This window comes from Columba livia, chromosome Z (assembly GCF_036013475.1).
Source record: "Columba livia isolate bColLiv1 breed racing homer chromosome Z, bColLiv1.pat.W.v2, whole genome shotgun sequence".
In the NCBI taxonomy this organism is placed as follows: Eukaryota; Metazoa; Chordata; class Aves; order Columbiformes; family Columbidae; genus Columba; species Columba livia.
Window position 1 is genome coordinate 36,610,847 of NC_088642.1, and position 15,926 is coordinate 36,626,772.

At 37.9% G+C, this 15,926-nt stretch overlaps 1 protein-coding gene across 1 annotated transcript in view; it reads left to right on the top strand.

Annotated features, from left to right (window-relative positions):
* Positions 1-15,926, top strand: part of EPB41L4A (erythrocyte membrane protein band 4.1 like 4A) — a 133,903-nt gene that overhangs the window by 55,156 nt on the left and 62,821 nt on the right. The window contains exons 3-7 of the mRNA XM_065045412.1: positions 2,328-2,379; positions 2,765-2,843; positions 6,355-6,452; positions 9,410-9,530; positions 15,535-15,622. Of these exons, the coding sequence (XP_064901484.1) occupies positions 2,328-2,379; positions 2,765-2,843; positions 6,355-6,452; positions 9,410-9,530; positions 15,535-15,622 (438 nt within the window). The remainder of the gene's footprint in view (positions 1-2,327; positions 2,380-2,764; positions 2,844-6,354; positions 6,453-9,409; positions 9,531-15,534; positions 15,623-15,926) is intronic.

Here is a 15,926-nt window from a genome sequence, read left to right on the forward strand (position 1 = left end):
GGATTGCCTTTAGAAGACCGTGCAAGGAAGATTATTTGACTTTCCAGACAATTATAGCCTAGTGAGAACTAAAGAGTTGCAATGCAACTTGGTTTTAATTGTATTGTCTACATGTGTCCTCACAGCCTTGTCCAGATATTGATTTGTCTCATGGCAGCCAGTGAACCACAAGATACAGAACGATACAACAGGTGGTGGTGTTCAGGTTGCAGAGACAACCACAAATCTAATTGTTCTGTGCTTGACTTGCAAACTTGAATGACAATCCATCATTATCCATTATTTAAAAAAAAAATAATCTACCTATGCATGCAAAGCTGAACTGTGAATAGGATTATAAGGCAACATATCTTGAAGGCAATTTCAGTTCAGCAGAACTTAATGAAAGAGCAATTCTGTGATAGATTTTGATCTGATTTTGAAACACGATCGTTTTGATCTCTCGCAGTGTAACAAAAAGCTGTCAATGATAAGGAAGTTAGCTTGACGACGTGTTGTTCATACTGTGATTTCAGTTTTGAGCAGAGTTCAGACCACATTCTGACCACATTGCATAGTCAGAATGTACACTGCAGAGTAATTTTGCCCTTTTTCTGCCTGTTAACTGTAAAATCTTCATATCGGCCTATTGTGCTAGCTCAGATTATTGCTCATTTGGAGTTCTAACACATTGTTTGAACAAGAGTAACAGGTTTCATTCTTTCATTCTCACTTTCTGTTGAGGGTAAGAGGGTGTAAATTTGAATTGTTACTGGATACAAGCAAGTACTAAATATTTTTTTGTCCTTTGAAATTTCGGAATTTTTTTTAACAAGCATTCCAGGATTTGAAATAGCAATGGCCAAGAACAAGTCATACAGCTGTTTCTATTGATCAGCAGCTAATGGAAGTAATTTGTTTTTTTGTTTTGTTTTATTTAATAATGATAGTTGTTTACAAACACAAAATTATTTGCTTGAGATTTTTGACTAAAGTGTTTTGTAGTGTTTTTCCTTCTAATAGTGATTTTTTTTAGTTCAGGGAAGTTTCCTGCATAGAAAGGGGAGACTTGTTGATTAGTCATTTTATTCTTATTCTCTGTAGGGTTAGTTCAGGATTGCAGGTGAGGAGTTTCCTTGTTCATTGGTCTCTGTAGTTTCTCAGTTAAAGAAGGTGTGGGTATTAAGGGAGCAGATTCGGTCTGCCTTAATTTGTTCTTTCTAGCAGCTGTGTTCAACAGCCTTTTTGTTTCCAGTGTTTTAAGAAGGGATGCCAATCTCAGCCGGTCCAAAAACTTTGTGTATGAGGGAAGAGAACTGAAGAAAAGGAAGACAAGAATGGTTTTGGCAGCTCCCTCTGCACTTAATTCCAAAACTGAATCATAGAAAAGTCAAGCTGAGGAAGAAATAAGTAGCTGGAGGGATTACAAGAGCAGGATCCTGTTGACCTGCGTAGACATAATGTGAAGTACGCAGCTGGTCTGTCTTCACCAGTAACATCAGGATAACTTTTGCTGGAAGTTTGATAAAGGCAGGTCAGAGTAATCAGTGAGAAATTATGCTGCAGATTGTCCTTTGGTCTAATAGTATGGGAAACCATCTAACAGTTCATCCCTCTGCAGTGCACTAAGCACACCTCAATCATCTCTGACACTTTTCGTCAACTAGCCCTGTAAACTGAAGAGTCCGTGCCCTCGTTACATTGGTGCCAGTTCACAGTCATCCTCTCCCCCTGCTTCTAGAAACTGTTTCTGAAAATCTGTTTTTTTTGCTTCTAGGTAAGCAAATTTCTTCATGCTCAGTGGACATGAAGAAAAATTGATCACTGTGTTCTCACAGCAATTTTTCAGGTGTTGAGAGAATGCTGTTATGCCTATTCCTCCCTACAATCTTTTGTTTTTCAGGAAGCGAGTGAAGGCCCTTCATTCTTTCCTTGTGGACCCTGTCTCACATGCTTTCATGTTGCTGTTAAATAGAATTATCCTGCTTAGATTAATCTCACGGGAAGAAAATAGCAAGGTTGCACATCCAGATACTAGCTGCAGCAGATGAGGTAGACACCAGCAGGTACTTAGTGTGATATTTCTGTAGAGCCAGCTTGTCATGAATCTGAGACGTGGTGGCTCTTACCAAGCAGATTTCCTTTTAGGAAGACCCTTACCCCCAGAGAAGATATGCAGCACTAGATTTGTACAGACAGTGTTTCTCTGATCAGAAGCTGACATGAGTTTGTCGTTAGCAGACTGGAGTCAGTCTGCTAATAAATATAGGAATAAATATAGAATTGCAATTGTTCTGTATTAATTTTCCATGTTAAGTGACTAATTTCCACAATTATCTGTCTCACAGTACTGGCTGGATCCTGCAAAGACCCTTGGTGAACATAAAGAATTGATAAACAGTATGTATTTAATTTGAACTTAAAGTACCTATTTAAAGATGAAGTAGTAGCAAGAAATAGCAAGTTAGCAGTCAAATCTGAAGTTAAATCTTCAAAATAAGGAAAAACTCCAAGTGGGCAAACAGGCTGTGAATAAATAAACACAAGATTAGAAAAGTAATAATAAAAATACTTTTTTTTTTTTTTTTTTTTTTCCCCACCTCGTGTAATAAGCATAGATGTATAGGTCTGCTGTGTGGGTGTAAGATTTTTTCTGAAACTTTCAAGTTTCGTTAAGTATTACAACAGCCAACTTAGTAGCTTTTTTGTACTCAGCTAGTAACAATTTGTAACAATTAACAGTTCATAACAACTAACTTTTACACCAAATATTTTTTTCCTTCAGCTGGACCACCATACACTCTGTATTTTGGCATTAAGTTTTATGCAGAGGATCCGTGTAAACTTAAAGAAGAAATAACAAGGTACAGTATTCAGTAAGAGTGTAGTTTGTTGATTTCAGGGTGGTAATCTGTTCCAGCCAGGTGCATATTGTTGTGATGTAACTGGGTTGTGGGATTTTTTTTTTTCTCGAACAGCTGAATATTTTTTGCTTAAACATGTATGGGCAGGAAGAGAATTGTGACTAGCTTCATGGTGGTCAGTATAGACAACGAACTGGAAGCCCAAGATGAAAAGATGATCTCTGGTGCATCAAAAACCAAAGGGACTTTATGTGCATTTGTGGTGTTTTGTTTTGTTTTGTTTTATTTTAAGGAATGCATTGTCACATTTGCATTTATATTGTGCTATAATCAAGTTTAGAGTTTACTTGGATATCAAATATAAATATAGGGGATTTTCTTCTTTATTTGCCATAGCTTAAATTCCAGAACTGTTTTTCAAGAGGGTTTCTTTTGGTCTTTCTGAAAATATGTGAAGGAGATTGAAGAGTTACATACTTTTGATTCTTTTAGCTGAGCTTGGCCTCTACAAAAGTGAAGGTGCACACACTGACACATGCACACACATGTGCACAGACACATACACACACGCTTGCTTTGACTCTCATGCTCAGGGTTTTCTTTTTGCTTTATTCATGAAAGGTCTCAGACAATTAGTTTTAGGTTCAAAAGGAAATTTGAGAATTTGCATAGGTAGGTGGACAAAACTGTTGTGCTGGCTTGCATTAATAAATGCTAAAATATTTCTTTTGATGTCCTAGGAATATGACACAAGAGAATTCATCAGAATGCACACAGGGTTTTTAATTTTCTTTAATCAAAGCTCGCAGTTGTTGCAGCACAGGCAGAATATTCTTGTAGCAGAGTGAGAAAATGCTTTTGTTTCCATGCTGGCACAGCAGGAATGGAGGTGTCCAATACCACAAGATTGAGGCTGGCCTGGTAAAAATAATAAATATAGTGACTTTGTAGGTAAAGGAGTGTAAGCTGGCCTCAATGGGATGGCCCTGTACCATGAGTGTTTGAGGAAGTTTTCCTGTATTTTTCCAGAAGCACTTTCAACCCTGCTCACAGGGGAAGACAGGTGGCCCTGGGAATTCAGCTTTGGCCACTGAATGTGTTATGACCCAGGAGGCAGGGTGGATTACTGTCTGGGAAATTACTGGACAGGGGTGAAATTTTCAGAAACTGTTTCTCTTTGCTGTGTCATAAGGTAAGTCAGTGATTTGCACTGCTGATTAGGTGTGTGAACCTAGTCAAGAAGCATTTTAGTATAATTAGTAAGCCTCTGTTCATCTCTGTGCCGTGTTCGGTCAGGCAGAATTTGCACCTTAGAAGGTACAGAGGGAGGGCATAAGAATGTGATGTGCTTGTATTGACAGTCTTCTACTAAACAAATTGAATAATCAAATGCCATCAACATTTATGGGCATTTCTTCATGTAGCCTCTTAAACCTTGGAAGGAAGGTATAGCTTTTCAGAAAAAAATACAGTAATAATAAAACCTTTTTCAGCTTAGGAGGGATTAGAGGCCTGATTTTTTTAAAGAATAATATTTTTTTGACCAAATATAACAGTAACGTATAAACCAGTTTGTGCTAACCAATGTGTTTATTTGGAGCATGTGTTTGTTATTTTAATGGCTATGAGAGTGGAGTCTCTGCTTATTAAATGCTGATGATCTGTGGCATTACATAATTGCTATTTGCAAATTATGAAAACCTGCCAAATTTGTAATTGCTTCACAGCAAAATCTATCTGGCTTGTAGGCAGAAGCTAACACTGAGGTGATTCTCATTTACATTTTCTGAATGTATTGTGAGATTGTTCACATTAAAGGAGTCACTTAAACACTTAACAGTTGGCTCTGACTGTTCTTTGCAGGAAGGTAGTGTTTTTCAGTTTCCTATCCTGTTTTATTTTGAGACTACAGTATAAGAATGCAGGAATATAGATACCTGCCACATGGAAAATATATTTGTAGCATCATCTGGTATGAAGCTCTGCACTGTAGAGATGGAGGAGTGCTAACAGAAAGATGGGTACATATCAGAAATGCATTTCATGTTAAAAAGAAGATGCTATGTACTCCACAGTAGATGTGAAATCATCTTTGTCATTATCACCATTCATACAGGGAAGATTTATCTAGGTAGGACTGGCAAGCATAAGCTAGAAGCACTACTGAGATATTGCTTTGAGTGAAGAAACATTCAGTGTGTGTGCTTTGTATTGCCTAATGACATTCCCAGAAAAATTCCTCTGCAGTGCCATGGTTCTCTAAGGCAGAGAATATTAGCCATTTCTTTAAAGTGTGGACATTCTTCCTAGAATATCTGTCACAGCACAAAATCTTTGAGATCATTAAGCAGAAATTCACTGGTATACTTATTCAGAGGCTCATCTGGGCTAATAAAGTCTCGTAAATTTGATTTGATCTTAAATAATTTGTGGATCAGCTATCATGTAACCTGCAGTTTGCAAACTTCCTTGAAATCATTGTAGGTGCACTTTGAACATGCAGTTCATTCCAAGGTGCTTTCATAAGTAACTTGTACTAACACAAAATAAATTATTTGCAGTGTAGCTGAATGGCTTTACACAGATAAAGTTGAATTAATGGATAATGAAAAAACTGTGTGCTTGAATGGATGACTGTTTTTTTCTATAAAAAGTTACCTTCTCAGTATTGTCATATTTTATGAACTTGGTGCAATAAACTTGTTTAGGATGATGTGAAACACTGCATAGATCTGTTGTAATAAAACAGACAAAATCTAAACAATGTTTAAAAGATTTCCTATAAATTAGTATGGGGAGTTGCAAAACCAAGCACATCCTTTGTATGATGGCTTGTTTTCTTTCTTTACTTTTCCATGTGTTTTGCCCATATTGTTTCACTGTAAGTGGCCTCAGTATGTGCTTCATCGAGAGTAGAAGCAGGTTATGACTTTGAAAATTACATTTTTATCCCTGCTATCTCTATTCCAATAAGGAAAGTATCCTCTGCTATGACAGATACAGTTAGCTTCTAGTGGTATACCCATCCATCTTTTTCATGGGGGTATGGACTCCATCAAATCTGGTTGCTGCTCTAGAGTTGATACTCTGATGTGTGGAAGGGAAGCCTTTGAGTAAAGAAGTATCCAATACTGAGTTCTTCCTTATGTTGATCCACTTTGGCCCTTTGACAGGTTTCTTATTAAATTTTCAAATTCCTCACCTTTTCTCTGCTTCCTGACTGCCCTATGACAGTCAAAGGAGAGAAATCACATTTTTAGGAGAAAAATGAATTGTATCTGCACAGTGTAAGCGGAAGGGAAAACTAGAGTGCTCCTCTTTCACTAGATTAATCTTAGTTGTTACTTCTGCGTCAGCAGTGAAAGAGTCATTTAGAGAGAAATACAGTTTGTTACTGTCTCATAGTTACGGTACATGTTATGTCTTCAGTAAAGTGGAAGATGATGGAACATTGCTTGGTGCATCAGACTCAATACTGAAGTAATAAATTTGTTTTCTCTCTGTGTTTTAGGTATCAGTTTTTCTTGCAGGTCAAGCAAGATGTTTTACAGGGCCGATTACCTTGTCCAATTGATACTGCAGCACAGTTGGGAGCATATATAATTCAGTGTAAGTTCTTCTGGCCAGCTGAAAACTAATTTCTTTTAATATCCTGCATTATGATTAATTTTAAGTGATGACTGAAGAATTCACTAACACTTTACACATTCATTTCAAAACAGAACAAAACTAGTATGACTGATTCATCTAAAGAACTGTAAGTAGATGACAATTCCGAACAGATAATATAGAAGCAATATAGAAGTCGATGTAAAGAAGAAACTGAAAAGTCAATCTGAAGACTCTTTGCCTTGCTGAGAAATATAATATACTTAGGACTTCATGACTTTGGATTGCATGGAGAGTATGACAAAAACTTTATCAGGAGGTTTACAGATTTGATGAACTATTGGCAGCCTCCAGCCAACGAAGTCTGTCAAATAGAAGACTCTTTGAAAAATTACATTATGTCAATATGAATGTGCCTGTGCTTGAAGGGAGGATGTGTTTTGACTTGAAGTGAAGAATTTTAATTCTCTCTATCATTTATCTGCATTTACCCACCAGTAGTTAGCTTTTCAGAAGGGGATGTTACATCCTGCATACTTGATAGAACTAACAATCAATTAGAAAGGAGCTGTCTGTAAGGTAGTTATTCCTTTCATCCGACAGCTCAAACTGTGTATTCAAACACACTCGGCAATCAAAAATCATATGCTAAGCCATGCTGGGACCTGTATCTGTAATTTGTTCTATGTTAAATTTGGATTTCTCATGAGTGATCTGTATTAATCAAAGATTATTTGTATTAGTGGAGTTCCAAGTGTGACTCAACAACACAATACAACATTAAAAATAATCCTTTCATTTCCATTTTACACAAGGCAGCATGACTTGTCTATGAAATGGGAGTGGACATTATACAGAATTTCATGGTGTGTTATATGTGTTTCTGGAAAGGTAAAATTTCAGGCAGTTTTTATTTTTGTACAATTGTTTTATAACTTCATTTTGGTGTCTAAGATATATGACATCATACTCTGAAAAACTGTTTGCAATGTGCACTTCACTTCACTGACATACGTGCCTTCCCTGAAAAAATATGGCAAGTATGAAGCAGGAAAATATGTAATGGTGGTGACATCTTCATTGTATTATGAGACATGAGTGAAAAGAATGAACTCTTGGCCTTCAGTCATTTTGTAAGGTGGCTAGAGTATGGGGAGCTGATGTTTTGGTATAAAGCCCTGTTCCTGTGATTCTAATCTCAGATATTCTGTTGAAAAACAATGAGGAAGCCCATGTGAGAGAGGAGAGTTAAAGCATTGCAAAGATTTTATTCAGTGGGTTAAAGTTAGTCCTAGCACCAGCAAGCATACATTCCCCTTGACTCTATAAAATAAGCACAGTCCTTATATTTAGGGCCTGCAGTTGTTCAAAGTATATGAAGACACCTCAGCAATGTCTGTGCAGTTACTGAAAATATGAACCCAAAAGCATCAGCACCGCCATCAACGGCCTTTCCAAGGGTGCTGTGCAGACTGTGCTTTTTTCTTTTCCAAACTGAAATGAAATGTGTTTGTGGGAAATCAGTAATAGCCAAGAAGCTCTGCTTCTGTAGTAGTATCAGTGGTGTATCGTGGTGGAATTGGCAGCTGCCGAGATCTGGAGTAGCAGGCAAGGCCACCTGTTCTCCGGGAGCTTCTGCCCATGTCCTTCTCCAGCCACAGTCCCTGCTTTTGCCATTCAGGTTGTGCCTGGGTGTCACCCGTCATCTCCAGGCAGATCCTGTTGTGAATTATTTTCCTCCTTTTTTGGTCAGTTCTGCAGACTATTATTTATAGTGGTGATGGTGGAAAAATCAGTACCCATGGCACAGTTTACAGAATATACCAGTTTTCCTATTGGGGATGCTGGAGTTGTTGCTGTTGTAGTTATTCACACTCTTATTTCTGCTGTGGGCATGAACCACATTGTTTTATGAAGGTTTTCTACAAAAACTACTGAACATCTCTACTGAGCAGATTGTTGTCTTGTTCTAGAAATGTAATTAAATTTTGGAAAGAAACATGAGTTAATTGATGAGTTTTTTTCTTCCTGGTTCTTGAAGCCTCCTTTAGCTATGTGTTTTGGCTTGTGCATTGGATAGAAACCATCCATGAAACTTTTCTCAGAGAAGCCTATGTAGGTTTTGTGTAGTGTTACTAAAAAATTGAAGTATTTTTGCAGAGTTTCTCAGATAGATGCAGTTATAGTTAAGATCAGTAGAAGTGAGTTCTGACCAAGGAGTGTATTTATTTTATAATTGGATTGTGACACGTAAACTGGCATGACTAATGTATGCAAATTCATGGTTGTTTCAAATAAAATTATTTCAGCTATTCATTACATTATTTTATTTAAGAAATTATTTTTAAAAATTGCTTTGATTTTAGTAGTGAATTTAATATTCAGGAAATATAACGATATTTTATTGAAAATGAAGTTTTGTGTTTCCTCACAAGACACTTAGGAGGGCATACATCTAGATGTCTCAGGATATTTGTATCCATTTGCATTCCCACACTGACATTTATGTTAGGATTCTCAGCAAGAATATGGATCAGCTCTATCTATAATATTACCACTTATTGTGAGGGCATAGATAATCTAAAAACTAGACTTTTCTTCTACACTTGTTATACATATGCTGCCAAAAAATATAGGTCATCAAATTTCAATTTTACTGGCTTGGAAAAAATTATATCTACCCTTTATAGAAGTGGTAGATTTTCTATCAAAACTTCTAGCTCTTTGAACTTTCCATTTCTCTTTTGAAGTGACTGAAGACATTTTTTCTTGGTTTTATGTGTGCTAACATGAACAGTTCTATACTGCCTTTGGGATTTTTAGCTGACTACATGGTAAATTGACAGTCAGTTGCAAAGAGGTGGCTTGGCACCAATAGGTGGATTACTTAAAATATTTTTTGTTTAAAATAAAGCATTGAAAATGGGTAACTTATCTTTTCTTCTTGTGTCTTGTAGCTGAGCTGGGGGACTATGACCCATATAAGCACACTGCAGGTTATGTCTCGGAGTACCGCTTTGTTCCAGACCAGAAGGAAGAGCTGGAGGATGCCATAGAGCGGATACACAAAACTCTGATGTAAGAATTCAGTGCTATTGGGAACTTGGCAGGTAAAATCAAATTTATAGGTGCTTGGTAGTAAGCGAGCAGCTCGTGGTACAGAGTGGAGGTCTCTAGACCCAAGAAAAGAATACAGGGCATCCTGCATGTCCCACATAAACAGAAAACATTTTACATAATTGGAGTTGTTGGCTTAGGAACTGAGCAGGACAATAACTGGAAAGACAATGTCCGTCATACCGAGGCATGGGTGTCTCAGAACCAGCAGTTTTAATTGTACTCCAGTTTCCTTTTGTTTTTTTAGTTAAAAAGAATGAAATAAAAATCTGTGATTTCAGTTACCTGTTCCAGGACAGATGTTTTGCAAGTTGCTTTTTATGTTCATGCCTCAGTTTACTGTCTGTAAGACAAGATTAATAACATTTCATTTCTTCATAATGCCCTGTGTATTCAAATGAACTGTTAGGACAAAACCACTTTTAATCTAATAATGTACAGTAGCACTTGGTACAGTGAAGCCTCTATTTTCTTGCAAGATCATTAGCTGTGGTAATGAGGAGTGCTTGTATAAACCTGAATGAATCTTTGTGGGAGCAGCTCACATCTCAGGACGTACCAGGAAAGTAGTTTGTATGTCCATGGATTAAGTGATAACCTCAGTTGCGACATCTGCATGAATTAAAGAGAGAGTTTGGTTCAACAGGCATGAAGTTCTTTCATTTTATGAACAAACATATCTTACATAAGACGTATTGGCAGTGGTCAATACAAAGGATTCCACTGTAAGGAAGAACATGTGATTTGTAAGAAAAAAAGTGGCAGCTAGAAACAGGCAGCACTGAATAAGAGTGCTGGTTTCTGGACAAAAAACAAACAAATTCCAAAACTTTGCATTTGACCTTAAAGCAGTTGAAACACAGGGTATCTTGTGGCCCTCAAAATAGTTTTGGTTTAAACCGAGCATGGCACTACAGAGGTTCAGACATTGAAACTGTACCTGATAACATTTCTCATGTATGAGAAGGCGCTGAGAAGGTGCAAATAAGCAAGAGTTATGGTACTTGGCAGGGGCAACTGTTGAAGAGGTTGTGGGAGGAGGATATTGCACTGCAGACAGGACAAAGGAGAACTGCAGAGATCCGAAACATGTCTGTCAGTAGACCTGGGAGATTCATGCACTACCAACTTAACCTTCATCAAAGTTGGAAAGGACAGATACATTTTATAATAGAGATTGCAAAACTGCAATTCTCCATCTTCCAGTTGTTGGAATACTAATCACCTTGGACACAAAACATGTGACTTGTATATGTATCATTGACATTCTGGGTAAACTCTGCCTGATGGTGGATCTCAAAATGCTGCTTTTGGAGCCTGTTGGTTTTCTGTCATACTGCAATTTGTACATACATTGCCTTCCCTTGATTACTTGTCAACAGAGTGAGAAGCAAAACTGCAACAAGGGTAGCCAGGAGACAAGAACTAGTAACCGCTGGCACAATTGATTCCGTCAGTATTTGAGAGAGGAACAACAGCAGCAACATAGAGAGGAAAAGCATATTAGTCTCATAGGGAAGTTGGAGCAAAGAACATAATTTCCAGTAAAGAAGGCAGAGTCAGAAAGTGATCCTGTGTAAATATAGCTTAAATACTGGATGCATTTGCAGCAGCTGTTTATGTAGCCTTCCTAAAGGCTACATTTCTTCTTCTGAAAGGCGTTTTAACTCGAACGTGGCCATACACAAAATATAAAAATCTCACCAGCAGTTCAGAGCCACTGTTTGTACCTCCTACTCATCTTTAGAAATGACCTTCTATGTATGAAATACTTGCAGTGAGATTAGTTTTAGACTGATGTACTCTTCAAGTATGAATAACAGAGGCCGAACTACCACTCACTATGTGAAAGCCCTGCAAATCAGAGATATTTGGCTTCCCGATATGCTGTTCCAAATATTAGACCATAGTGCCTTCAAAAATGCAAAACATGAAATTGGTTTTGAAAATAAAATACATGCCAGAAGTTCAACAGTATATAAAGCCAAAGTAAACGTTTACTTGCTTATCTCCAAGTTCATGTTCCTGGTAAGTATAAAGAAGCTTGTTCTAACAAATCCAAGTTAGGTGCAATTGTGATATAACCATTTTTTAAGATGAGAACAGTAAAGAACATTTTATGAGTATGCTCATCATACACTTTGTCAAATTAATATAGAGATAATCAGAGCTAGCAATCTTGTATGTAGATCCAGATTTCTTGATTCTCTTGCTATAATGAAGCCACAGTCTGGATAGTTTTGCATGTTAGTGCTATTTGTGCCTTGTTTAATGAGAATAGGTATTAACTGAGACACAGCTCTTCAATCTGTAATTGAACTCTGTGCCAGCGGCCACATTGACCTGAGCTTTCTCTTTCAGGGAAGAGAGTCTGTTGTTCAACAATTATTTCTGTGTGGTTGCCTGATGGCCTTATACTAATTGATGCGTTACAGAGAACCTTACTACAGGTCCTTTTATGAAGTAAAAAAGTGTTGGTTTTTTTCTGTTCCAGAGATTGGAAACTTAGTCAAAGAGTGTTCGTTTGGTTCAACATCACAGAGACTGTGTTTGAGAAATGAAACTTGAGATGAAGTGCACTGATACTAAGCAACCTTCATTCCTCTCTCTCAGGCTTCTGTTGTCTTTAGTGTAGTAAATCAGATTAAGACCCATTTGTCTCCAAAAGTTTATAACCTTGAAGGTTAAATACAGAAGCCAGGGGAGCAGTGGTTGTGAAGAGGAGTGATAACTGTTGTAACACTGTCTCTAGTGTTTTTATACTCTTATTGATCTAGAACTCTGATACTCTTTTGCTGCCTGGCTGCAGTTAGCTGTCAGGGATTTAGCAGCATCAGAAAAGATAGTGAAACTAAGGTGTACGCATTGCTACTTCTGCCTGACAGTCATCAGTACTGCTAGTGAAACTAAGGTGTACGCATTGCTACTTCTGCCTGACAGTCATCAGTACTGCTAGTGAAACTAAGGTGTACGCATTGCTACTTCTGCCTGACAGTCATCAGTACTGCCAGCATTGACTTCTCCACACTTTAGTTAAGAAGTTTGAATCTAGAATGGCTAAGAGCATATCCCAAATTATCTTACCTACCAGAGACATTTGTAGGGACAGGTTTGTGATATGGTTTGGAAGAACTTTTTTATCCTTTCTGGAGTTCATCATGGAAGTGCAGGGCTTTTTTTCACAAGACAGCTGTGGCACTACATGTACCTTGCTTCTACTAGTTATGTCCAGATTAACTGGTTTTGGTTGCAGGTTATCTCTCAGACTTTTACATGGCACAACAGCTATTCAGAGATTCATTCAGGATCTAGTTTTTTGAGAAAGTTTTGAAATCAAGTAAGGTGAGGGAAGTCAGAGGTGGGGGGCAGTTTCTGATTGCATAGATTCTCTGCAGCCTGCCTACTGTGATTGTTGTCCCATCTGGAAACCAGCATGACAATCCCAAGGTCACATATCAGGGTGTGGTGACCTCATGTTGTCATGCACATCTGGAGGTGCAAACAGTGGCTTCAGGACTTGCAAGTGAGGAAGCAGATGCTCATGATGCTGGAGGAGGGATGTGATTCCTCAGTGCAAATGGAAGAGCTTGTCTTGGCCCTCTCACATTGTCTGTTCCAGTCTGCAGCAGATCTGGGACTAACTGGTGCTTGCCATGTCAGCTGTTCATGTGTTTTGAATTGATATTACATGCTGTCAGTGGGGTGTAAGGAAAGCTAAAGTACCCCTGACATTATAGTTAGTTTTCAGAGTAGTCTTCAATATTGTTTGAGGCCATCAGTGCCACTGATGGCCATTTAAATGAGTGGTGCATGTCAGCTGCATGGCTATTACATTGCCTGCTCTGTCATTACCAACTGCAAAAACTGTTGTAGTTTTGGAGTGTATTGTCAGGCTGTATGATGCTGAGAAGAGTTTGTGTTTTCATACCTGGTCAGAATGAAAAATGAAACACCCTTTGTAATGATGAGAATTGTTTCAGTCCCTGACATTCCCCTCTCTCCTCTGCGTTCTATCTTTTCCATCTGCATTTGGGAGGACCTCTTCCTCTGGCTTCCACCTGCTTCTCTCAGAAGATCTAGGTCACATCTTTACTTCTTTTGGTATTTTTGCAATTACACTTTCTTATAAAGTATGTACCATTGTGAAAAGATTTATACATGAACACATACTTATTTGACATTTGGGCCTTTTGATACTTTCAGAGGTAGGTGAGAATAGGGATAAGCATATAAGCAGTTTTCTAAGCATGGTCAGTAAGGAAACACTAACAGCGGTATTTAAATTGATGTTGCATTCTAGCACTAATTCATTAAGGAGGTAATCCATTTAACTCAGGACTGAGACTTAGCCTGCCTGGGTACTCAGTAAGTCAATACTGCTCCAGTGAACATTTTGCTTACATTTCTGAGAGCCACTACCAAGATTTAAACAAAAAAAAACCTCAAAAGCTGTGCAGTAAATTTTTATAGCAGAAGTAGATAAAAGATGTCACATGTGAGAGCACTGGCATGCTGAATACAGAGATGAATACAGAGGTGAATCACAGATCTACTGGGAAATCCAGGTCTTGAAGAAAGGGATTTTTCTTACAGGCATTAGTTCTAGTGCTTTTCCTTTTTCTTTGGAAAGAAGGGCTAACACCTGAAACAGTACCGGCGCTGCTGTGTGGATAAGATGTGCTGAAGCAGCCCATCTCCCAGATACAAAGAAGGTATTTTAAATACCTGTACAACTGCATTCATGCTAGCACTGCTGTTTCACATCTTTCACATTGAATGTGTTTTTTGCCTCATCGGGCATAACACAAAGTTGGGAAAACCTGGAAGATAGCTTCTAGGCTGGAGAGAATGGGGAGACAAGAAGCGAGAATGTGCATATGATAGGACTTTTCCAGGCCTTGAGTCAAGATGTTGAGCTTTGTTTTACACCTTGAATTTGAAAGGCAGCAAATGCAGTGAAGTGTTTCCCCAAGAGAAAGGATGAAGCAGGAGATGCATCTTTTTGAGTTTGTATTTTCACGAGATGTGCTGTTCTTTCCTGATAAAAGTCCGGTAGCTTTCACAGAAGTATTAAAAAGGAGTAAAGATGAAAATGCAGCTTCAATTATTTCAGGCTTGCAACAGAGGGTCTTACACTTGTATCAATGGCAGTTACGAAGGGAAAAACAAATTAAATTTTGAGGCTGTCTGTTAAGTCTTTGAATTTATTTAGTCTTTTTGCTCTTTTTGAAAGTAAATCCTTCATCAGTGATGTCAGATATGTTCTTAATAGCCAGGGTTTTTTTCCCACCAGTTTCCCCCTATCGTTTCCTACCAGCATGCAACTGATGGTAGTTTTTAACTGATGAATTAATTGATACTTGCAGATAGGAAGGTAAACTGGATCCTTGAAACTGGTAATCTCATGAGACAGATTCCAGACACTGTTTTCACAGTAGCAGACTTGGGTGTTACCAGTTGATGTGGCTTGCTGTAGGCATGATTTTATGAAGACAGGCATATTTTATCTGAAGTAATGAAATCTGCTTTCAAACAGACATCCTTTGTATCATCGGCACTGCTATGGGTAAATAGTAGCCCAGTCAATCATTCAATTCCTGCTTTATTAATAATAATGTAGTCAGTGGGAAAAAAAGAAGTTTTTTGCATATTCAAACCTAAAAATGGAATGTCTGAAGTGTGTTTCTGACAACAAGAAAAAGATTAACCACTGTAGTGTCATACATTGTATATATGATAGAGTATATCTGTGGTAGGATCTTATAGCAGGGGGGTTACTAAAAGTTTGTGCCTGCTGTCCAGTCGCAGTTGGAGTGAGTAGAAGTACAGTGTTGAAAGGATAATAACAGTCTAAAAAAATGGTAGGAAGGGTTGTATGCCTGTCCAGCAAACTGCATTTATTAGTGTGATCTATTTTAGTACATTGACTGGAAGTGCAAATTTCTTACACAGATTTTGTTCACAGGGGTCAGGTTCCTGCTGAAGCAGAAGCAAACTTCTTAGGGGTGGCTAAATCCCTGGAAATGTATGGAGTGGATCTCCATCCTGTTTATGTAAGTATTGTTTGAATATTTTAAACTTGGTAACAACAACAACAAAATATTGTACTAATATGGGGAAGGGTTTTTATGCAGTTTAGTTGCTACAGGTTAACTTGAAAGAAAACCCTGTACTTAAGAAATGCAAAGGAAGACACATTTACAGACTAAGGGGATTCATTTAGTTATACATACAGAAGCCTAATGGTTTTCAAATGCAAGGCTGTGATTCTGTTTCACCTATAAAAGACAATCAGTTATACTCTGGAAGAAAAAAATTCACCTAAATAAATAATCAGTCCAAGTGTCAGGAGAGATG